Source organism: Elgaria multicarinata, chromosome 4 (genome assembly GCF_023053635.1).
Source record: "Elgaria multicarinata webbii isolate HBS135686 ecotype San Diego chromosome 4, rElgMul1.1.pri, whole genome shotgun sequence".
Lineage (NCBI taxonomy): Eukaryota > Metazoa > Chordata > Lepidosauria > Squamata > Anguidae > Elgaria > Elgaria multicarinata.
In genome coordinates, this window is record NC_086174.1 from 29249924 (window position 1) to 29273669 (window position 23746).

Sequence of the window (23746 nt, forward strand, 5' to 3'; positions counted from 1 at the left end):
AAGAGCTCACATCCCAGCAGGGGCTCACTGACAATAGTTCCCTGGGGTTGCACCTTCATGGCCCAGGCAACGGTGGTGGTGGTGGTGGTGGTGAGAAGCAGTATGCGCCACTGCCTACTTATTCACTGGCTCCTGTCAAGCAATCAATTAAGCGATAGCAATGATGAGAAAGAGGATGAGGAGCAATAGCAACTGGTGACCATGGTGGACTCATTGAGGGAGGAGGGCATTGATGATGTCTTGGCCAGGGGCCTTCAAAACAAGGGACCGGCACTGGCTCGACCAGGTAAAATAGCCAATCACCTCTACATACAGAGTTAAAAATGGGCTACCAGGCAATCAGTCTTTTCCATGAACGTAGATGTTTCCCATGATGCAAGCTCTCTGATGAAAAATCCCCCCGTCTGCAGGGTCATACACTCCGTGAGCCACTGACTCCATTTATTTTCTTTGAAACTGCATTATATTGGTGACTAGTAGTAGGTTTCTTCCAACCCTTCCCCAAAGTTTCCAGCTGATAAATCTGCTGCCAATGACCGTTATATTTAATTATCCCCCAATGCATTTTCATTTCATTTCATTTATTACTTTTCTATACCTCCCAATAGCCAAAGCTCTCTGAGCTTGCATTTAGCACTATTAAATTTAATTCTGCTGCGCTAGCGCTCTGAGCTTGTCAGGTTTACCTTGTGAGACCTTCTGACCCTCCTCCCTATTCAAAACGAGATACAAATTTCCCAAGATGACTATGAAAGAGAATTATTTCAAACATGATATAAAAACGATGATGCCGTCTGACTGCGGAGGCAAGACGAAGATCACTCTAGCGACCTGCATCATGAAAAAGGAGGACAAAAGAGGACAGAGATTTGCACAAAAATGCACAAAATATGCAAATGCAGGGATAGGCAACCTTTCTGGGCACGTTTGGCAATTTGAGAAACTTTCCCAGGCACTCCTACAAAATGGCTGCCATGGGAGGTATAGCTAGTCACAAAGGACAAATAAGGCTGAGTTCAAGGCAGAGGTGGGAGGGGTAGAACACCTTGGTGGGCACCAAGAAAGGTTTTCGGACACACTGGTGCCCATACTCTCCACATTGCCTACCCCTGGTACTCTTGACTGGCAATGGCCCTTTAGGTTCTCCAGCAGAGATCTTTCACATCACCTCCAGCCTGATCCTTTCAATTGGAGATGCCAGAGGCTGAACTTGTGAGCTTCAGCCTGCAAAGTCCATGGCCTAATCTACACCAAGCAGGACATTGCACTATGAAAGCAGTATATAAAAGGCAGGAGCCCCACTACTGCTTTATAGTGGTATTGAAGTGCACTGACACATACCATATATTGCTTTCATAGTGCTCTATCCTGCTTGGTGTGGCTCCTGCCTTTTATATACCACTTTCATACCACTTTCATAGGGCAATATCCTGCTTGGTGTACTTTAGGTCCATATCTTCTCTACCACTGAGATACAATCCCTGCCCTAATAGTCAGGGCTACCCTGCAACAGTGCTGAACCTAGCAATGGCAGCTGCTCCTGTGGTGCGGTCTGAAGTTCCATCTGCTCCACTCATTTTTCCTTCCTCAGCTGTATCCTGTCCTCCTCCTACATGAGTTGTTGGTGGAGATGACCCAGCACCACCACGTCACACTTTGCCTGACACTGTTTACTTCTGGTTGTGTCAGCTGAGATGTGGCTGCACGAGTCCGGTTGGAGTTTGCCAAACTTCTCGCTGCTTCTTGAGAACAATTGTTTGTCTTCTCTTCAGACTTTCCATCTCACATAAACAGACGTGGTATTAATATTTGGCACTCCAAAGTATTGACAGTCCAAGCCTGGAGCAGAGGCTACCGTACCTACTCAAGTCTAGTAACAAGACAGTGCAACTTTGAATAAAGGTATTTAAATAACTAATATTCAGCCATCCAGTGTCTCATCAAACACCTTCGCACCACCCCCTCTCTCATTTATCATTATATACAGGATATTTACACAATGAATACAAGCAGGTTCAAAGAGTGTTCAAATGTGCAAGATGTTAGGGGCATCTGGGTGACAGACCACGCTGTCTGGGAAGAGATTGTGCAGAGGTTAAGGCTGTGGTTGGTTTAGTCCGTAAGTATATCTAAACAATCAATCACCAACAGTTTATCTATTATTCCCCGCCTCCCGGGTCAATTTGGTTCGCTTGTGGTAGAGATTGCTCTTTGTTCTTTTCTTCATCCACATTCTAGGCAGCCTTGCACAGTCGCTCAGATAGTGATGGGTGAGAAATGTGCTCCATTGTGGTGTTTGGTTGGTTTTGGGGGTTGCACAGGTTTACCTTCCAAGCCTTCCAGTGAGCCAAGATCGAGCTGTGTTCCAAAATCCACATTTTTGTGAGCTTTGCGGCATAGTTCATCTTCAGAAAAATGCAAATATTGATGATTATTATTTTTCAAAAAGTGGACACAAAACTGCATTCCACCCATAAAACATACACTAGGGGGTAAATGCGCACACAAAAAGTGAACATATTTCCATATATCTCAAGCACGTGTGGAAACGGAATAGGAATGAGGATAGGAATGTGCCTGGCCTCAAAAAATGGACACTCAGCAAATCACAGTTCTTTCAAACTCTGACAGATCCTTCAATCCCTACCCTTAGGTCTGGGTTGGAGGATAGTCTTGAATACCAAAAGCAGCTGAAGTTGGATTTCTCGCAGTCTTCTTTAAAGGCAAACTGCATTGTATGCAGGAGTTCTGTGACACGATCTCCCAACGTATTTTTGATCTTTAAGTGAAGAACTGTTTAATGCTTTTCATCCCATGCCATTTTCCTATCATTATTTATTTATTTATTTATTTATTTATTGCATTTCTATACCACCCAAACCCAATAGCCAAAGCTCCCTGGGCGGTTCACAAAAATTAAAACCATTCAGAGTATAAAACAAACAGTATAAAAACATGATATAAAATACAATGTAAAAAACACAGCCAGGATAAAATCAGCAGCAGTGCAGAAATACAAAGTTAAAACACAGCAAAGTTCAAATTGAATTTATAGACTGCTAAAGTCCTCCCTAATTGAAGTCCTCCCTACTGAGGGGGTCGGGGAGGGATACAGGTGCTTCTGTTTTTCCCCTATGTGTGGCTAACCATCCAGCCAAATTTTCCCCAGTGGAGGAGTGATTTGTTTGGGGAAATGGCATGGAGAGAAGGGTTAAACGCCCCTGGCCTTGCCCGCAACCTAACACTACTGCTCCAATCTATAGCTTGATTGTTAGAGCCTCTGGCAGGAGTCGACCCAGCAAAAACAAATAAATAAAGGAAGGAAGGAAGGCATGAATGAATAAATGAATAACAGCATAACCCTATATATGTCTCCTCAGAAGTAAGTCCCATGGAGTTCAGTGGGGCCTACACCAAGGTAAGTGGGTGTAAAAATGCAACCTGAAGGGCTGTGCAAAACGGCTGTTCCCTTTGGAAGCAAACACACTTCCAGCGAGTGTTTCTGAATCTTTGCTCCCGCCTGCTGAATTAACCATTTGGGGGGGCTGCTTAAAATATGACATTTTTATTTATTTATTTCCAGGAAGAAATGAGGCTGCAAGGTGGGTGAACATCCAAGATGAACACACAAAAAGGGAGAAAAATCTAAGGATGCTATAAGCAAATTTATTGTGGAAAACCCGATGTGTTTCAGCCTCTTGCTTTTTGTTAGGCCTTGAAGAAAAGTTGTATATTATCTTCAGAGTTGGGGATAACATATAGGGTTGACGCCAGGCATGCACTGCTGTCTGAGGCCCCCCTCTGACATCACTGTCCCACGACATCATCACCCCCTTTGAGGGTTTACTGGTGGTTTGGCTGCTGTACTAGTGCTGGGATCTGTGGAGGGAGGCAACAAGCCCCCTTCCTAGGGTTACCATATGCCCGGATTTGCCCAGATTTGCCCGGGTTTTTGGTGACAAATCCGGGAGGAGGAGGGGAAATGCGGATTTTCCCAAAGAGCAGCTCTAATGGGAATTAACAAAAATGCTTATAACGTTGTCATTTTTTAAGATAAACACATGAAACTTGGCACGATGGTAGCTCTTAGTAAGGGCTTTAGACATACCAGATTTGAAACAGATCCGTTCATCTGTTGATTTTTTAGGAATTTTTTTAAAATTGAGGTTTTTAAAAATTATTATTTTAAAAATTGTCATTTTTAAAGATAAAGAGATGAAACTTGGCACCATGATAGCTTTTAGGTAGAGCTTTAGTGATACCAAATTTGAAACAGATGTGTTTATCCATTGATTTTTAGGATTTTTTAAAATGTGAGGATTTAAAAAAAATGTTATTTTTAAAGATAAAGAGATGAAACTTGGCACCATGATTGCTCTTAACAAGGACTTTAGCTATGCAAGTTTGAAACAGATCTGTCCATCCATTGAGTTTTAGGATTTTTTTTAAAGTTTGAGGTTATAAAATTATTTTTTAAAAATAATTTTAACATGGCGACCATGTTGTCCTCCTTTTTGGTTTCCAAAATATGGTCACCCCACCCCTTCCACATGTTCATTCCTCAGTACCCCATGGCAGCATCACTCTAGGAAGAGCAGGCAGATGGGATGGCTAAAACACAATTCCATACATATTTCCTCAGAAGTGGGCCCTGCCTGCAGGATTGATGTCAAGGGTAAATATGTTTGGGCACCTGCCAAGGGCCCATAGCCCAGGATGGGCCCACCAACAAGAATCTGGCCTCAAGTTACGTTTAGCAGGGGGAAGGAATATCATACTGTACACTTCTGCTCCTCTATTCCTTAGTTGTGTGTTTATTGGTGAGAAGACAGGGTTGGTGTCACGGGCAGGCACTGCTGACAAAAGCCCCCTGAACCTGCTCCTCCTCTTCATCACTGCAACCTGCTTGTTCACCTGCCTCTCACTCAGGCCCAGACAATGGTGGTGCTGAGGAGGAAGAGCAGTAGATGTCATGGCCTACTTGCTCACTGGCTCTCTGCCTGACAAGCCAGCAAGTGTTAGCAGTGATAAGAAAAAGGATAAGGAGAAACAGAAGCTGGTGATGGTGGTGGTGAGAAGATGGACTCACTGAGGGAGGAGTCCCTTTGAGAGTGCCTTGCCCAAGGGCCCTCAGAAACCAGGAGTTGACATGGCTTGCCTGGGTGAACATCTCCAGCTGCCTGGAGATGTTCAGTGCTGATTTCAGCCCTGGTAAGTGATTGGAATTTCATCATTCCTCTGCCTTCAGACTTCCCCACCTTGAAGGCCCAGAGCAAATACAAAAAGCAAATAAGACAGACACACACACACACACAGAGAGAGAGAGAGAGAGAGAGAGAGAGAGAGAGAGAGAGAGAGAGAGAGAGCAGGACAGAGTAAAATTAATGAAATTAAAATTCACTGTAATTTCTGATTCTGCTTGACTTAAATTTGAGCCTGAAATCAAAGACCAGGGACAAACAAGGAGCGCTTACAGAACTTCCAAAATGTGCTCAGGGTGGGATTTTGATGAATTTACAGTGTAGGAATGAGTTTCCCGATCCGCAGAGTTATACACTGAAGTGGTATCAGTGCTGAAGTCTATTGGTCTATCTAATCCTGCATTCCCCTACAACATGGCACCTCCCAGAAACTTCCTACGGCACCTGTGAAGCGCATAATTTTGGCTCCCCGTAATTTTGAAAAAGAAGCAGCCACCACGCGACCTTCCGGAATTTTGCCCCAGCCGTGAGATCTTGCAAGATTATTTGCTAGTCACAACATTTTGTGTGTGTGACTGCTAGGTGAGAGGTCTAATAATATTTCCCACCAGCCATGAGATGTCACATCGGCCATCATGGGATCCTCTTGCAGCCTTGAGAACTGGAGGAGCTATGAGTAAAAGCTGGGAGAGAGGGAGAGAGAGCAGCTGGTGAGAGAGCAGCCAAAGAAATAGAGAGGGGGGAGAGAAAACACAGGCACATGAATTTTTACACACATGAACATAAGAAGAGCCCTGCTGAATAAGACCAAAAGTCCATCTAGTCCAACATTCTGTTCACACATTGGCCAACCAGCTGCCCACAGGAAATCCGCAAGCAGGATATGAGTGCAACAGCGTGCGCCTGCCAAGTTCCCCAGCGACTGGTGTACATAGGCGTACTGCTTCTGATACTGGAGGTAGCATATAGCCATCAGGATTTGTAGCAATTGATAGCCTTCTCCTCCAGGAATGTGTCTATAAGAACATAAGAAGGCCCATGCCGGATCAGACCAAGGGTCCATCCAGTCCAGCATTCTGTATCTTATCCAACACAGCCGCCATTTTGTAGTGGTGCTCAGGATACTCCTTCAATATTTTAAACGTGATTACATGACCAAAAAGTTGGGGACCCCTGATCTAGCCCATTGATCAGTGTTTTCCCTGTTTTCAGGCAGGGGTCTTTCCCAGCCCCCCATCCTAAGATCCTATTAAGTGGGAAATGCCAGGAATTGAACCTAGGTGTTCCTTTATGCAAAATCCATGTTCTACCACAGGGTTCTTCCACAGCCCCCACCCCACCGCTATTTTGGAAGTACACCAAAATGCATCACTTTTAATAACTAGCCTCTTTCACCTTTAACAACCAGCCATAACATCACATCACATCACCATGTTTCATTTTTAGTAACCAGCCTGGTGTTTTAAGACCCCCTTTTTGTCTATTCATTTGAAAAGGAGACCTTCGGCATTTAAATTCATTTCTCAGATAATGTAATGGATGCTTCTGCCTATAAGCCAGAGCACGGAGAGATGATGTCTGTGGAATCAATCATCCCCCATTGACAAGTCTGGTTAAATTATCAGGTTGTATGTAATTTTATTTGAGTGTAGGAAAATGAGTGTTACAGCCAAGTGCTTGGTGGGGTTTTCTTTCCTGAGATGATGATTTATTCCTTTTGGCTTCAATAGCTACGGTGTCAGGCATATTTTATACTTCTCCAGCTTTGACACTTCAAACATTTGATTTCCCTTTGCAACTTCCAAGCTCAAACGTGTTTCCCATTATGGATATTCAAGCGACTGCCATGCATACACTGACTCACGAAGCTGTTTTTTATTCTCACAAAATACATAACCCCATTTGAATAAAATACAGATGGCCTCCAATGTGTTAAACATAGCAAATTTGCCATTTTCTTTTCCACCTCTCTCTGGCCGCCACCCCACCGTTTCTCCTGTTTCCAGCCTAGGACTGTCTACTTGACAGCAATATGAAATCTTATCACCCCGAGCTTGAATAGATCAGAGATGTAATGACAGCGCAACGTTTGAAATGTCGTTAATATTTTGTCTGCAGTACAAATGAACATGTATAGGTAGGATGGGTTTGGGAAGGGGAACAGAATGTGAAGACTTTATCTAGGATGCCTTAGGATGGATTCAGATAACAGGTTCTTTTTTTTTTTCATCACCTCCGTGGGTTGGCTTTTGTAGGAGCAATTTATGAAGCAGGTCATGGCTCAGTGGTAGAGCACATGTATCGCATGTAAAAGGTCCCAGGTAAGCTCCCTTCCCCCAACTTTAAAAAGGATCAACTAACACCGGGGTGGACCACCTACTGCCTTAGGGCCGTACATGGCCTTCATGTTGGGAATATTGCAACATTGTCTGCAAGGTGGGGACAATGTTGCAGTTAGTTAGTTCATGGGAATTTTGAGAACAGATAGCCTTAGGATCTCTATAGCCTACCATGTGGTTTCCTGGAATTTCTTCCTTCCTTTTGCTCCTCTCCGCCCCCCCCCTCTCTCTGACTTCCACCATTGCTGGGAGCATGTCTTTTTGCTCTCTCACTCCTGCCTGTGTAATGGTACACAAAATGGACTGAACAAACTCCTTTTGAAACTCTATGCTGTACCTGCATTATATATGCAAGAATATTTGTGAGTAAACTGTTTTCTTCCTTTCACTGAAGAAGGAGCATGGTCTCCCTTTTTTATTCTTAGGTGGCCCTGTGTGTATGTGGAACTGGTAAACACTCATTCTGTTTTGCCTTTTGTTTTTCTCTGTTAATTGCCTTTTTCCACAGGAGGCATCATTACTAAATAATCCCATCACTGTGGCCCAGTTTCAGAAGCTGTGTGCATGCGATCAGCTCAGACCTAGGGCCAAAGCGAGCTGTCCCTTCCGTGGCATTTAAGGTATTGCTAAGCTACCTTTCAGTCACAGACTCTCAAGGCAGTATACAATACAAAACATTTAAAAAAACGACAACCCACATGACTTAAAACACATGAAAGGCTTAAAAGCAGAGCAACACGATTAGGAATTATTTATTTATTTATTTATTTAAAACATTTCTTAGCCACCTCTCAGGGCAGAAGCCCTCCCAGGACAGCTTACAACCATACATTAAAACCAATAAAAACACAGACAGTAAAGTATCAGTTAAAAACAATAAAAGCTCACAGTGGGAGCTCTTCTACATGTCTTGAAGGCGCTTCCATGCGCCCCCAGTACGCCCCCAAGACGATGGTGTGTTCCTGCCTACCTGCAGCCCAGAAGAGACGGAGGAGGCGGCGGCTGGGGAATCCGGCCACGTCCTTGCCGCTGCCGCAACCTCCCCTTCCCCGCTGGCCTCCTGCTGCCGGGGTAAGAGCAACCCGGGTTGGAGAGCTCGGCGGAAGCTGAGCTCTCCGACCCGGGTTGCTCTTACCCCGGCAGCAGGAGGCCGGCGGGGAGGTGGCTGCGGCGGCAAGGACGCAGCCGGATTCCCCAGCCGCCGCCTCCTCCGTCTCTTCTGGGCTGCAGGTAGGCAGGAACACACCATCGTTTTGGGGGCGTACTGGGGGCGCATGGAAGCGTCTTCAGTACGACGTGTAGATTCCCTCTAAGAGCTCTCAGTAAAAACAACAAGGGTAGTAGCGGCAAAACAGTACTCATTTATGAGAAGACCATGGTAAGATGAAACGTTTTTAAGGCCTTCTGAAAAGCCTGTAAGGATGGTGCATGGCAGACTGCCGGTGGGAGTTCGTTCCACAGGTGTGGGGCCGCTGCTGAGAAGGCCCTCTCCCGTGTGGATAAGAGCACTAACCAATTCATAAAGTGACACCAAATTAGAATGAAAGTGACACCAAATTAGAATGCCTTCACTGCTCTCTGAAAGGCAAGCCCTGAGGGAGACAAACTAATTGCCCTTGGAAGAGTGAATATTTCAAGACAGATATGCACAAGGTATGAAAAATTCTCAGGCATCTTTTTCCTCTTTCCCACACACATTTTCTGCCTGGATTGAGACCCCAGGTGTGGCAGATTTGGCTGGCAGACCTGAGGTTCAAGAGCCCTGTCTGAGGCCATTTCTACACCTGCCTTTTCCCCCAAGATCATCCCGGGATCATCCCTGTGCATGCAAATGACACACAGGGGCCCTAGGAGAAGGCAGGGACGGTCCCTCCATTTTCCTTAGGTGTAGAAAGGGCCCAGAGGCAGAAATAGGGATAAAAGAGGGGCAATGATTCGCCAGGGATATGCACTGCCTACACAGGGAATGATTGTGGTAAGCAATGGAAGCACATGTCAACGCATTCATCAGCGTCATTTGAACATTCGTTTTGTCTCCTCGATTGAAAGATTGCAATAGATAAGCAAACTGCAGAGTGGCCTCAGCCACTTTAAGACCAGTGAAACCAAATACGAACTGGTGAGGAGGGCCTCAGGGCTGCCAAGCCAAAAATTATGGCCGAACAAGGTTTTATTTGCATGCAGAGAGCATAAAGTATCCAGAGATTGGAGCTGCGAGGAGCAGCGGGATTCCGGAACCAAAAGAGTGTAAACACAGACAGACCTGGACGGCAAAAAGGAGCGGAGAAAATTCTTAAGGAGCTGGGAACTGAAACAGCATGAGCTGTGCTGTATCCTGATTTGGCTTTGGGGAATTAAAAATTAATCCTTTCTTGAGCCTCTGAGAGGAATTTCTGGTACTGTTTCTGTCATGCGGCCCCAACCAGTTTAGCACATGGAGCAAGCATCTACCATGTCTTTGTTCAGGCCTGACTGATATATTTCTTCTTCAGACACTTTCTGTTCCCCTATTCCCTTTACACATCACCTGTAGAGTTAGATCTCTTTGCCAGCTTGTGCCAGAAGCATGATTTTAAGCGTGCATATCCTCCGCATGGGTAATGCGGGGCATGAAGACAAAGTTGCTAGTCTTCTGCTATTATGGGCAAGCCCTGGGTCGCTTTCTGCACAGCTGGAATGATCAGTGTGGTGCAATGCTTAGCTAGCCTGACCTCCATTCTATAAGTGACAGCAAAAGAAGAGAGCAAGGGTTGCTGCTGGCAGCATCTCCATGGTAATTGCACCATGCGCCCCAACTTAAAGAAGCAAAATTTCACAACCACATGGCGGTGGGTGTGACAAGAGAAGGGAAAGGGTGAGTCAAAGATGATATTTCATAACAATAGCAAAACATATTCCTGAAGTTTACCAGGGGCAGATCTACAACAAACAGGATATGACACTTTGAAAATGTTTTGAAAACTGTACATGGAGTGTGTCCTGAGCCCCAACAGTTGTCACTACTGTTATAAATCATTTTAAAGCAGTAGTGTAGATCCTGCCCAGGTTCATCAGTCATGCTTCTGAGTCCCAGTTGCTAAAGAGCTACAAAGGAGAGGGTCGTTGAGCTCATGACTTGCTTTTGGGCTTCCCAAAGACACTTGGGCCATAGCTAGACCTAAGGTTTATCCCTGGATCGTTCAGGGCTCAAACCTGTTCACCTAGATGACACACAGGGCATCCAGTGCTCAGGCAGGGGCGAACCCTGGATGATCCCAGGATAAACCTTCGGTCTAGCTGTGGCCGTAGTTGTCTACTGTGAGAAACATGATGCTGGACTAGATGAATTTTGGGTCTGGTGGTCCAGTAGGTTTCTTCTTACAGCAAGGATAAGAACATACAAAGAGCCATGGTGGATCCAAACATGGGTCCATCTAGACCAGCATTCTGGCCATCTTGTGGAAGTGAATTCCATAGTTTAACTATGTGCTGTGTGATGGCCAGTGCTTCAGCTTGGACATATGACACCTCAGGCCTGTGGGCCAAATGCGGCCCACCTGTGGTCCCGATCCAGCCCTCTGAGGCTCACCAAATGGCCACACCACTTTTCCTCAACCGCCATTCGTTTGGTGGTTTCCCGGCTTTTGCGTGTCATCCTTCCACCCTCATTCTAAAAGGCAGAAATGCCTCCCCTAAGGCTTAGTCACTGGCAGTAAGCTAAAATAGTCTGGTATTTCGGCCCTCCCCTTTTGCCTTTGCTCTGCCTCATTTGCTCCTGCCCATCACTAGAATGAGCCCCCTGATAGCTTATCTGAAATTGAATTCAGCCCTCAAGCTTAGAAAAGTTCTACCCCCTTACCCTAGCTTTTCCAACTGATTCCTCACAACTCCTGCTTTCTTCTGTTGATTCTTTCTCAGGATCTGGCTTTTTATCAATGCAGGCCCTCACCCTCCTGAGAGACCAACAAACCAGTAGGTCGATGGTGATCTGAGAGTCAGAAAAAGAAGGACAAAAGAAACAAAGGAGACAGACATGGAGGAGGAGGAGGAGGAGGAGGAGGAAGTTCTCCGACATACTGTATGGCTGTTTGATCTTCTGAGGTTCCCCATGCCCCACTCCCACCCCCACCAAAAAGATACTGGTTTGAAAATATACTCCTGTTAAACATTAAGCTCTATAACATGTGGTTTGTGGCCACAGAAAGAGGCAGGATGAGCAGAGTGACTCAGGAGTGGCGGCGATGAACTGAAACAGATCCTAGAAGTTAACTTTGGAACTAATGAACGTGCAGAGTGAAGCAATCTGTTGGAACACTGCCCTTTTGAATGGCAGCCTTATGACCAAGTCTGACACACCTTGGGAGATGTAGTAGCCACCTACTGCACAAAACTGGAACTTAAACCCATATTGACTGTGTTCAGATGACACACTAAGCCACGGTGGTTACGCTTTTTGAGCTAAACATGATGGCTTAGGGTGTGATGTGAAACATGGCTTAGTGTGTCGTGTGAACCATTCCTAACCATGGTGGCTACATAACCACGGTTTAGACACACTCACTAACCATTTGCTGCAAAAGGATTAGTGGCCTAACTGTAGCTTCGTGTGTTGTCTGAAAAGGCCCAACGAGTGCCTTTGCTAGTGTAGCTGACAGTCTCTAAACTATAGTTGCCACAGCTTAGTTCCTTTGGAAAAATAAGCATTTGAAACATACAGTCAAAGGCACGTGAGTACAGGGCAGGTCAAAGCAAGGCAGAGATGTAGCCATCCTCTTCATTCACTCAGCTTGTGCCATTCTAGTGCATTCTGAGCATCATATTGAATTTAGCCCAGCTTTCATTTGCCTTGGCTAACAGCTCTTGGTAAAGCCCATCCGTCATGCCTTTCGTTCAGTCTTTCTGAGCTATTGGCCTACACAGCTTTCCACGGTATCTAGTTGCATCGGTCAATTATTAACTGTGAATTAAACATTTCCTTTAGTTTGTTTTAAAGCTGCTCCTGTTCTTGTGTATGCCTCTTGAGGTTTTGCATAAGGTCAAACTGTCCCCAGATATTAGGTAAATGGCAGTCCTTTGTTCACTTTCTTCGTGCAATTCTCGTTCCTTTCAATCATCTCCTTTAGTACTGAGAATCCATGGTTCCCCCTCCCCATGTATTTATTTCCATCTGTTGTGAAATGGATCATTTATTTCTCTGCTGTTTCTGCCTTTTAATGAGAAGCCATGGAAAGATCCCCCCTCCCTCGAACAGAATTTCTTTCCCAGAATTCAAATACTCCTCAGCCTCACATTTGTGCTTGCGATGACATGCACTTTTCAGAGCAGAATTTGCACAGAGGCTGACTCCCGTTGGCAGTGTCCTACGGTGGCAGCCCACCGCCACTGAACACGTTGTGCTAGTGGAAACAAACAGCAGCATGCAATATGGAGCTGGCACTTATTGGCGGAATAGCTCAACCCCAGAAATTTAGCCCAAATTAGCACTTCTGGAATGGGTCAAGTTCCATTCCAGGAGCATTAACTAGGGCTAGCATCCAGCTGCACTATCAAGTGCAAGCACCCATTGTACCAGCGTTCATTTTTGTTAGACAGCTGTAAAGACTAGTCTCTTCCAGCAGGCCTACCCAGATGAATTTTAAACCTAAAAATTTTAAGATGCTGTGATAGTTCTTTTAATATTGTATCAGTTTATATGATCTTTTAACTAGGTATTATATTTTATTTAGTGTTGTTCCCCACCTCGATCCAGAGGGAGAGACGAATAATAAATAAATTATTATTATTATTATTATTATTATTATCATCATCATCATCATCATCATCATCATCACCGCATTGCTAGTGTTGGATGCTGCCAATGTAGTTGACACAGACGACTACTAAAGTAAACTACTACAGTGTATACTTCACACAGAAGTGGACAATGTAGTCCTTCTAGGACATTGTCACCTGCTCAGTAGTAAATAATGCCCCCCAAATTTCAGCCACTTATCATTTACCATAGGGGTGGGCAGCAAGTGGTGCTCCAGATGACGTTTTGGTCCTCAACTCCTATCTGCCTCCAAGCAAAGTCAATAGTGAGTAATGATGGGAGTTGAAGGCCACAAGTTTCCCACTCCTGATTGACATGATGCTGAGCATCATCAGATGAGTATTTTATCGCACGCTTGTTACTGCCCACTCACATTTTTTCACACGTTCTTTAGAAGACGACATCCACCTCCTGCTCCTTCTGGCCTTCGTGTCGGATCCTGGAATGGATCCGTTTTTCTTTATTCCTCAGCTTTAGTATGCCCTCTGACTGAAGACATATTGGAAAATGTCAAGGCCACCATCTGGACACTGTAATAATTAGTTACTAGTGGAGTGGGTCGAATTGGCTGGGTCGAATTGCCAATTATTGGCTGGACTGATTGTACAGTTTTGTCATGTATATATAGCTCATAATTATGTGCGTATCAATCATCATCATCCTATCTCTCTCCTGTGACCAATGTGATTATGTGTATGTGCTGTAGATATATATTTAATTAAACCAACCTATATTTCAGTAAAGCTCTGTTTGAAACTTAAACAGTTTGTGAGCTTTCTTGGTCTCTATTGTTTTCTACTGGGAAGCTTCTAAAAACTCTGCTTGCTCTTGAGGAGTACTTCCAACACTTCGTTCCGTCACAAAATAGACCCCGGTATATCCGATTATTATTTTTAAAATAAATTTTCGACCATTTCCTGCTGTGTGCAGGAAAAGCCGCACAATAAAAACGCCCACTGAACAGGTCATGTGGTCATGCTTTACTTCCTCTTTCTTCCCCTGTGTAAAGAAAGAGGAAGTATTGTGGGACAGAAGCGGGGAGGAAAGCGACGGTAAGGAAATGTGATTCCCACCCTCCTGGTCTGATGATGCCCACTTTCTGATTTGGGGTAGAAGGAGGAAACAATTAACATAGTCAGTAATGGGAAGAACCTTAGATATCAGTGCGTGCTTGCCAAATACTGATACATGAGGAACTTGAGGAAGGAGAGCAGCCAGCAGGCAAACTGTTCCCTCTTCCACGTAACCTGGCAGCCTCCACAACCCATTGCTCTCTAACTGCCTCTCCCACATTTTCTTACATTCCTTAAGGGTTTCTGCAAGAAGTGTATCGGATTGCCTGGATACCTTGGGCAGAACCCCATGTGCCAGAGCTGGAATTTGCTAATCGGTTTACCGTAATTCAGAACTTTCACAGCTGTGCCTGCGTGGAACAAGAAAAAAGAAACAAATGTAGAAAACAAAGCAAACAAACCCCAAGTTGCAATTGCATTTTTTTCATATTTAATTTTAATTCTGAATTCCCGACGGGCCCCATCTAAGCTTCAGACACAAGAACCAGCAAGGCTATCAGTGACATTGGGGCTTGCCTGCCTCACTTCAACCCCAAAGCCAAAATGAGATTCAGGTCCCACAAGGCGATTTGGCCTTTGTGAGGTTCCTAAGTGCCAAGGCAACTCAGGAAAGCCAGGGGCAAAGCTGACCAGGAGCCCATGGGACTCCTGACTCCCTATCTGGCTCATTGACTCCCTACCCCTTTCCTCCCACCCACAAACATGGAACCACAGCTGCCGCTTGGACTTACCTTCACATGCATCCTCTTCCCTGAGAGCCAAGCTTCAATTTAAAGGTAAGATTGCAGGGGCTCTCTCTTTTTTTTGTGAACCGCCCAGAGAGCTCCGGCTATTGGGCTGTATAGAAATGTAATAAATAAATAAATAAATAAATAAATAAATAAATAAATAAATAAATAAATATTGTAATAGCTCTATGGCCAAAAACTAAGGGAAATAGCCCTTTGTGTCTGCTGTAACGTGCGACCATAGAGCTGTTAAAAGAAAGAGCCCCCACAATCTTACCTTTAAATCACAGATTGGCTCTCAGGGAAGAGGATGCATCTGAAGGTAAGTTCCACAGCCGGCAGCGGGTGACCAGGGAGGGTGGCAAGGGAGAGGGAAGTGAGTCTGGTGCATTTAATGGATTCACCTAGACTCACGGCCGGCCTTGCGCCAGTTTTTCCCAGGCAGGTGGGCAGGGGGAGTGGCCTAGCACCTTCCAGAATTGGCTTGAGGTACCCTGAGGCTTTGGTACCAATCTGCTTAGGTCTCAGGGTGTCTTGGGCTGACCCAGTACCACCTTGAATTCGGCAGTGCTCAGCCCTAATCAGAATTGGCAACATTCAGAAAGCAGTGGCACAACATTTCAACATACTCTACTTCTGACCTGAAAATAGCCATTCTCCAACAACGGAGTTTCAGTCATGAAACTTTTGAATTAGAACTTATCAAGAAGTTTGATTCTGTTAGTCTAGGCTTGAATCCAGCGAGCAGTTTTTGGGTTTTTTGTCTCACTGCATGTTAATTAACAGAGCAATGCCAAGGTTGTATTTTCGCCAATGGTTGTTGTTATGAATGGGCTTTCTCTGTGGTGGCACCCCGACTGTGGAATGCCCTCCCCTTGGAGGTCCAATTGGCGCCAACACTGATTTCATTTCGACGCCAAGTAAAAACATGGCTTTTTAACAAAGCCTTTGATGGTTAAACTCACTGGCACATTGTTTTAATTGTTTTAACTGCATCTATTGCTTTTAAATTATATATTGTTTTAACTTGGATCATGATTTAATTTGTTTTTAACTGTGTATATTTATTGTTTTATACTGTATGTTTTTATCTGTACGCCGCCCTGAGATCTTAGTGATATAGGGCGGGATATAAATATTTTAAATAAATAAATAATAAATAAATTATCTTAAGCTTTATATAGAATAGCCACACTGTACTTTTTGCAGTTCATGACCATTTTCCCCCAGTGTTTATATTTTTTACCTATCTATCTATCATCTGTCTATTGATCTATCTATTAATCGCCTATCTATCATAATGCTATCACGCATCTGATGAAGTGGAATCTACTCTACAATTGCATATTCCATAATATGTTAAGTCTTTAAGTTGCCATAAGACTCTTGCTTATCTTTTACTACTCTGAATGTGAGATTTGGAAACAAGATATCAGGGTGTTGTTTTTTAGTTTAGTTACTGCCATGTGAATCCAAGTATACATACAGCCCTTAGCACCTAAAAGACTGCCCTGAGCAAACTCAAAAGAAACAGTAGCATTATTTTAAAAGTTTCGATTTCCTAGTTTTTTACGTAAATCTCTCTAAATGTACCTTTCCCCCAATCATTGAAAATCCAATTGTTTCTTAATGGAATTCGCAATTAAACTCCCACAGTACAGATGACTAGAAGGCCAACATTTCTGAAGAATGTGCTCTTACAGACAAAATCCTATATTCTCAGCTCCCTCCATCCCATTCGTTAAAATTGCCTGGCAGATTGTTCATTTCAGAAGTTGACAGTTCCTTTTGCACTGTGTAAATAATATCTCTCTGTTCTGATCTCAGGAATTTTCTTTCCCTTTTATCCCGAGGATCAATTGTTTAGAACAGAGCTGGTGTCTTCTTTCATTTTCCTACCTTGGAGCTGCAGGAAGTTGTTTGAAGAAGCCAAGGAAATGTATAAACCAGTCACAACTCTGAACAAACGATAAAAAAAAACCCTTTCACTGCAAGGAAATCCTATACTTGTACATCTCACTACCAAGGGAGATCCAAATGGACCAATCCTTCTGGACAGCTTCTGCATATCTTCCTCTCTTGTGGCCATCTTTATTGTTTGATGTTCCTAGAAACCAATGTAAACCTGAACTGGAAAGGGCTCCGGTCCGTCAAAGACATATTTACTGTACCCAGCTGATTTAGCACTGAAATTATTGACTGGATCACTGTGCTTCTCTCAACTTTTCTATAGGAATCCATTGTTTTCTGTAAGTTTCTGAGTTTATATAGCATTAACCTCATATAAGCCTGTTCCATTTATGTACTAATTTATAACCCCACCTTCCCTCCAAAGAGCTAAAGGCTGCGTACATGGTGCTCCCCACATCAGCCCTGTAAAGTTGATAGTGACTGGTCCAAGGTCCCCCAGTGAGCTTCATGGCTAAAAAGGGATTAGATCATGAATGTCCCCTGAACCAGTTGAAACACATTCTATATAATCTCAAAGAGTATGCTGTGGCAAAATGGTTAATGGTGCAATCCTATGCATGTTTCAACAGGAAAAAAAACTCCCAGCATTCCCCAGCCAGCATGAAAAAGGTCCTACCAATAAACGGGGCTACACTCCTAGCATTCCCCAAGGAATGCCAGGAGTTATAGGGTATTTTTTCTGTCTTAACATACATAAGATTGCATCCTAAGAGATGAAGGTATGAACCAAGAAGTCCCCAGTTCAAGTATCACCTGAGCTATTAACACTCTAGATCTAGGGTGCTCAACCAAAATGGGGTGTGGTGCCAAATTGCCACACCCACTGGGCATGTCTCTACACCATAGGGTGTAGAGGGAGGGAGGGGGGAGGATCACAGACTTCTGCGATCCTCCCCCAGTGTCTTGACGGCTGTGTGATGCCCTGAAAGGATGTCACAGCCGCCATTTTTTTTGAAAGAGGGAGAAGGAACTGCGCTCCTCCATAAAAAAGGTAAGAAAAAACCCGACCCCACTCCCGACCCCCCACTCCCGATGAGCACAGACTGCCCCCGTGCAGCTCCGTGCCCATTTTACAGTCCCCGCTACATGCTGGGACAACAGGTCCCGAGAACAGCAGCCACATGACCTGCACTTTGTAGGTTGGTCCCGGGACTGTGGAAAAGCTGGATTTTCCACAGTTCCCTATATCCTGGGGAAAGTCCTTGGTCGTCCCAGGTTGCCCCCAGGATCCCCTGATTTGGACACACAGGGATGACCCCGGGATATAGGGCTGGTGTAGACCTGCCCACTGATGTCCTTCGTCTGCCCCCTTTGTCTTCCTCTGCATTGAGAGAGGCATGGAATTCCGTGCCTCTTTCAACACAGGGAAAGGGACTCAGATAGTGCTGGGAGCAGCAGCCACGCTGAGACCATGAGATAACACCATCATTTTATTATGCGGTCATAGACCCATTAGAAACAATAGCAGTCATCGTTAAAACCATAAAAACCCAATCATTAATTCATTATACAACAGGCTAAAAAGAGTTATTAAAACACACACATATTTAAAATATATAAGCATAGTTAAAACACCCAATACAAAAGATTTTTATTAAACACACACACACACACACACACACACACACACACACACACACACGCTACTTTTGAAAAAAAAATGCCCTAACGATTCAACTGCATCACCACAGGAACACAAATGATCCTCATATGGGATACCCCGATAGCACCCTTCCAATATTGCAGAAGGGAAACAGTTGAATCTAGCCCTAACATGGTCAAATAATCCAGATATCAGGCATATCTAGGAAATTCAAAAGTTAGACCAAAGTGTATTGGAGAGCAGGATCTACGCACTTTTGACATAGTATATTGAAAATCAATGTCCTTAATCTGTTGTTTTAGAATAGATTTTGCTACAGGATAATCTCGTGTATGGAGAAAATCCATAGATAGACCTAATAAATGCAGTTTGACAGTAAAACCTTTGGACCATGAACTGGTAAAAGCATCCCTTTGCAAAAGAAAAAGATAGCTTTGGGATGGATCAGCATACAACCTTTAGCCCTAATGAAAGGCAAGGGACCAAGCCCTACCTTCTACAGATGCAAGACTAGCCTTCGGGTGTAGTCCAGATGATGGCACACACCTTGGCATTCCATAAAGTGAGCACAAGAAGTTTGAAAGAACACTCTCAACAGTCAGATTAAATCCCGGAATCCATATTGGAATAGCTCACAACGGGGCCAGAATTTTAGCCTTAAATAATTGTAAGGCAGCAGGAATAAATTGTGCCTCCTTAGTTTTAAAAAACTGAAGTACTGCCTTACTAATATTCTGGGGAGCCTGGACTGCAGACTGCCTGTGGGTAGCCTAGGAGAGTGTAGAAAAAACCCCCACAATACCCAGATACCCAGAGGGAAAAAGGCAAGATATAAATGCAATAATTAAATAAATATCTGAACTTCCTTGACTTGCTCTATCTGCTGTCCATCTCTTAACCACTTATTTGTTGCTCTATGCCTAGAAAATACCATAATTTTTGTTTTACTGAAATTTGACTGTCAGCAGATTGTCCTTACAATAAGTCATAAAAACTCAAAAGCATTTAAGGCCTGCTTTGGACAATAACATAAGAATAGCGTCATCTGCACACAACAATAATGGGGCTTTGGTCCCTGCCAGTTTTGGTGTATGAAAGTCAGATGCTAAACAGTTCCCTGTCAAATTATTTAAATAAAGGTTGAACAACGTAGGGGCTAATATACAATCATGAGGTAACAGCAGGGATTCTTCCAGGGGGTGGGACTTGGAGGCCAAGTCCTGTCCCTGGAGAACGTCAGGAGGCTCTGAGGGCCAGATGTGGAACCTTTGTGGACCAAATTAGGCCCATAGGCCAGAGATGGACAAAAAACAACTTTTAGTCCCCACCATTTTCAATAGGATTTTGCTACTAAAGTACTTTATGGGTGCATTGTAATAATTGTGTTTGAGAGAGAAGTTTTGGACATTCTAAAGTGCTATACACACATGAAGTCTTATTATTTGGCAGCGTTAAACACTCTGGATTGCAGTACGCTTGTGCGTGTTCAATTCATAAAGACTGAGCCGTCAGTGAGGCATTACTAACCAGGGTAGACAAGGCTGGATGCCGTGATTCAGTTTGCTAGTCCCTTGTATCACATATCAAATCAATGGGAAAGAAGGCGGGAAACTTCGTTTTCTTCAGGAGTGGTCCCTGTATTGTGAAACCCACTTCAGCTTATTTACAAATATTTTATTCTGGTTTTATGCCATTTTTGTACTGGTTGATACAGTTTGTACATACTCTTTTTATCCCTGTCCTGTTTTACGCAAGCTCTGTTAACCACCTTGAACACTGTTGATAAAGTGCTCTACATAGGAATAAGTCAAATTAAATCAATATTGAGAGCTCCACAGAAGTTCTATAAAAGATTGTAGCTTCAGTTCTTAAAAGCCACAGACTCTAGCAGAGTCCCACTATCCTTTCTAAAACAAAAATGCAGTCCGGAGAAAAAGAAATTACAGTAAGGCAAAGACAAGTTCATCAATTTCATTTTATTTTCTTACAAAAATAAACATTTTAAGGATAAAAGTACAAAAAGTTCTGAATGTACAAACTAGAAAACAGCATGACATTTGTCACTTTTAACATTTTCTTGCTTGCTTTCACTGAAAGCATATTATCTAGACACACTTTGCTTACGAAAAGATTTTGCTATTTCTATTGCATTATTAAGGCTCTGGTTCATTTGCTGTTGTTAAGGTCATTTGTTCTTAAAGCTAGTAAGCAGCACCTTTAAAACTCCAAAGATTCAGTAACAGAAATGTATCCTTTGTCAAAAGATACTGCTGAAAAATTGTGCTGTTCATTATTCTTAACTGCTCTGCTGATGCGTCAGAGATACTGTGAATGCTGTTGCATAAAAATGGCCAATTCCAATATGACATATGGCAATCACATGAAGAGTTCCCCCACCAAGTGTTTTGAACACATAGATATGTGGAAGTTAAGTCGATATGAATTATCCACATCACTTCCTCTACGGCAAGCCCATCCATTACATCCAACAGTAATTCAGAATATCTTTCACAGTAGAGTCCCTAGGAAAGTAACATGGTTAGCCCATTCCATGAACCTGAGTATCCAAACCTTTCAAGGCATCCAAACATCCGTGTCCATGCAGAACGACAAATATACAATTTAGTCTCATGTATCAAAATCTCTATGAATGTGTTTAAATCATATTAACTTAGGTGTTCATTCAACGGATGTTGAATGATACGATTCAACACTGAGCATTGATCTGGGGCTAAGCAAATGGAACATATCTTGTTAGATAACTGTTGATTAATATAGGATGTATATTGAAAATCAAATTGCTGGGTTTTGTCTCTGTGCACTCCAGTGTCCCATTCTATCATTACCAAGAAATGGAACCCAAGTGAAGTTGTGTGGATTGGTGTAGGCTTGATTTTCAATTACTCCTATTAGGTAATTGTCAAAAACTGTTGGGAATATGGACAAAAGCTCCCTCCCCATCCTCTACAAGAGAGAGTTGGGTTAGCTCCCATCTCAGCATTGTTTTATTCACTTTTACATTCTCTAAGTGCATGACTTCCATTCACTCATACAGGAAAAGTAAATTGCTGAAGCTAGAGTTGGGATACTATTTGGTGCACTCATGGGGAAAGATGAAACGTACATCTGTTGGATTAATGGCAGGCACATCCTGAGTATGTGGCAGTGTATAGTTCTTTTTCACTACAACCACTGCAGTGATAGACACCTTCCCAGTTTATTTTCTAAACTCAAAATTGGCGGCATTATTGCATCTATAGATACTAGGCCTGCAACATTTATTCAGTTAATCAGTTAGCTTGATTAAAAACATTTTCATCAACTAAATGGGTACCCCTGATTAGCAGGGCAGCAGATATATTAAAGACGTACTTATAAAAACTGTGGATGGCAAGTGCCTTCTTAAAAAAGGCATTCCGTTCAGTGGCAACTTTGGGCAGAAGTCCAGGAACCTACTCAGCAGAATGAGAAGGGCCCCCAAACGCAACAGAGTTATTGTACCATATTTGCTGATAAGTGAAATAATACATGCTACCATATTAAGAGAGCCCCCCCACCAACCAACACACATGGACATTAAAATTGGGTTTTCCAACATTGTGCCTGTCAACACCAATATGCTCACAGACACCTCTCTTAGTGCCTGCCAGGCTCCCTGCCCCTCCCGATTTTTATTTCATTTATTAAAATATTCTAACTTTAAAAAAAAAAGCTGGGAGGCTGGTATGCTGCAAAGCAAATGGCTATCCTCCAGCATCATCTTTATTTGTGTTCCAAAGACAGTTTGTGTGGCCTTGTAATTAGATTCTTGGGCAAGAGTCTCACCCATGGCAGCCATTTTGTGAAAGCACCCATGACTCTCTCAAAATTCCAAATGTGCCTGGTGATCCAAAAGGCTTGGAGACTTCTGGTTTAAAATGTCCTAAATGCACCATGGATTTCTTCTTTTGTAAAAGCAAAGGTGGAATGCTTCTTCTAAGATTGTGCCTGTAGCAATCCATGCTGTGCATCTTCTAAAAATGAAGTGTGTGTGTTTTCCTTTTTGTCCTCATAGGCAGATTTAATCAAGTAAAGCTGATATAATTAATCAACTAAAAGTGTGATCCTGTGTATGTTTCAACCGAAAAATGTCTTACAACTCCTAGCACTTTTCACCCAGCCATGCTAGTTGCAGAATGCTGGGAGTTATAGGATGTTTTCTGTCTAAACATGCCTAGATTGCGACCTACATTTTTTTAATTGGGTGACAACTCTAATAGACACTATATTGATCCATTGCACAAGGACCACCATGATGATGATGATGATGATGATGATGATGGTGGCGGTGGTGATGTTTGGTTTTGTATATTTGGTACAACAAGCATAAGTATTGATTGTCTTCCATGAGATTTGATCTTCAGCTTTGGAACACATGAGGTTTAACAATCCTGCAGTGATTGTACTTGCTCACATAAATATCTGAACTTGGAAGTCCCAAACTCCCTATGGAAAGGAAGAAGAATTTTCAACCAAACCCCATGCAAAATTATACATAGCATGTGTAACCCTAGTGGGGAAAGCACACTTAGGGTGCCTGTTGCCTTCTAGCAACCTATGGCTAGCCACACAGTGTATCACATTTTGGATTTCATTCTGCTTCTTAAAACAAAGTCACATTTTTAAATGTCATCTTATTGCACATTCATCCTGGTCATACAGGTCTCTTCATTAAAGTCTGGGTTCACGCTCCGTAGGTTAGAATGAGCGTTAGTGCAATTCCTTCTCCATCCTCCGCTTCCTTGTATGCAATAGCAGTCTTCATGTAAATGCAAACTGCTGTCATTTTTTCACTAGTTGGACTAGGGCTGTAATTCTATGCACACTTACTAGGGAGTAAGCCCTACAGAACCTAGTAGGAGTTACCTCTGCGTAAAGTTGCACAGAATTGGATTTCTAGGTCACATTAGCTTTCAATTAGTCATTTTCACATATGTTGTCTTGTCATGATCAGAAACAATGGAAGTGGAGCCCATCTTGAAGTAGACAAGTTGACGACCT

The 23746-nt window shown here is 43.3% G+C and overlaps 1 protein-coding gene and 1 long non-coding RNA gene across 2 annotated transcripts in view; both read right to left on the reverse strand.

Annotated features, from left to right (window-relative positions):
• Positions 1-23746, reverse strand: part of LOC134397394 (uncharacterized) — a 1014583-nt gene that overhangs the window by 558423 nt on the left and 432414 nt on the right. The window lies entirely within an intron of this gene.
• The window catches only part of PKDCC (protein kinase domain containing, cytoplasmic), a 63587-nt gene continuing 60597 nt past the window's right edge, over positions 20757-23746 (reverse strand). Inside the window, exon 7 of the mRNA XM_063123995.1 lies at positions 20757-23744. Within this exon, the coding sequence (XP_062980065.1) occupies positions 23659-23744 (86 nt within the window). The 3' untranslated portion in view covers positions 20757-23658. The remainder of the gene's footprint in view (positions 23745-23746) is intronic.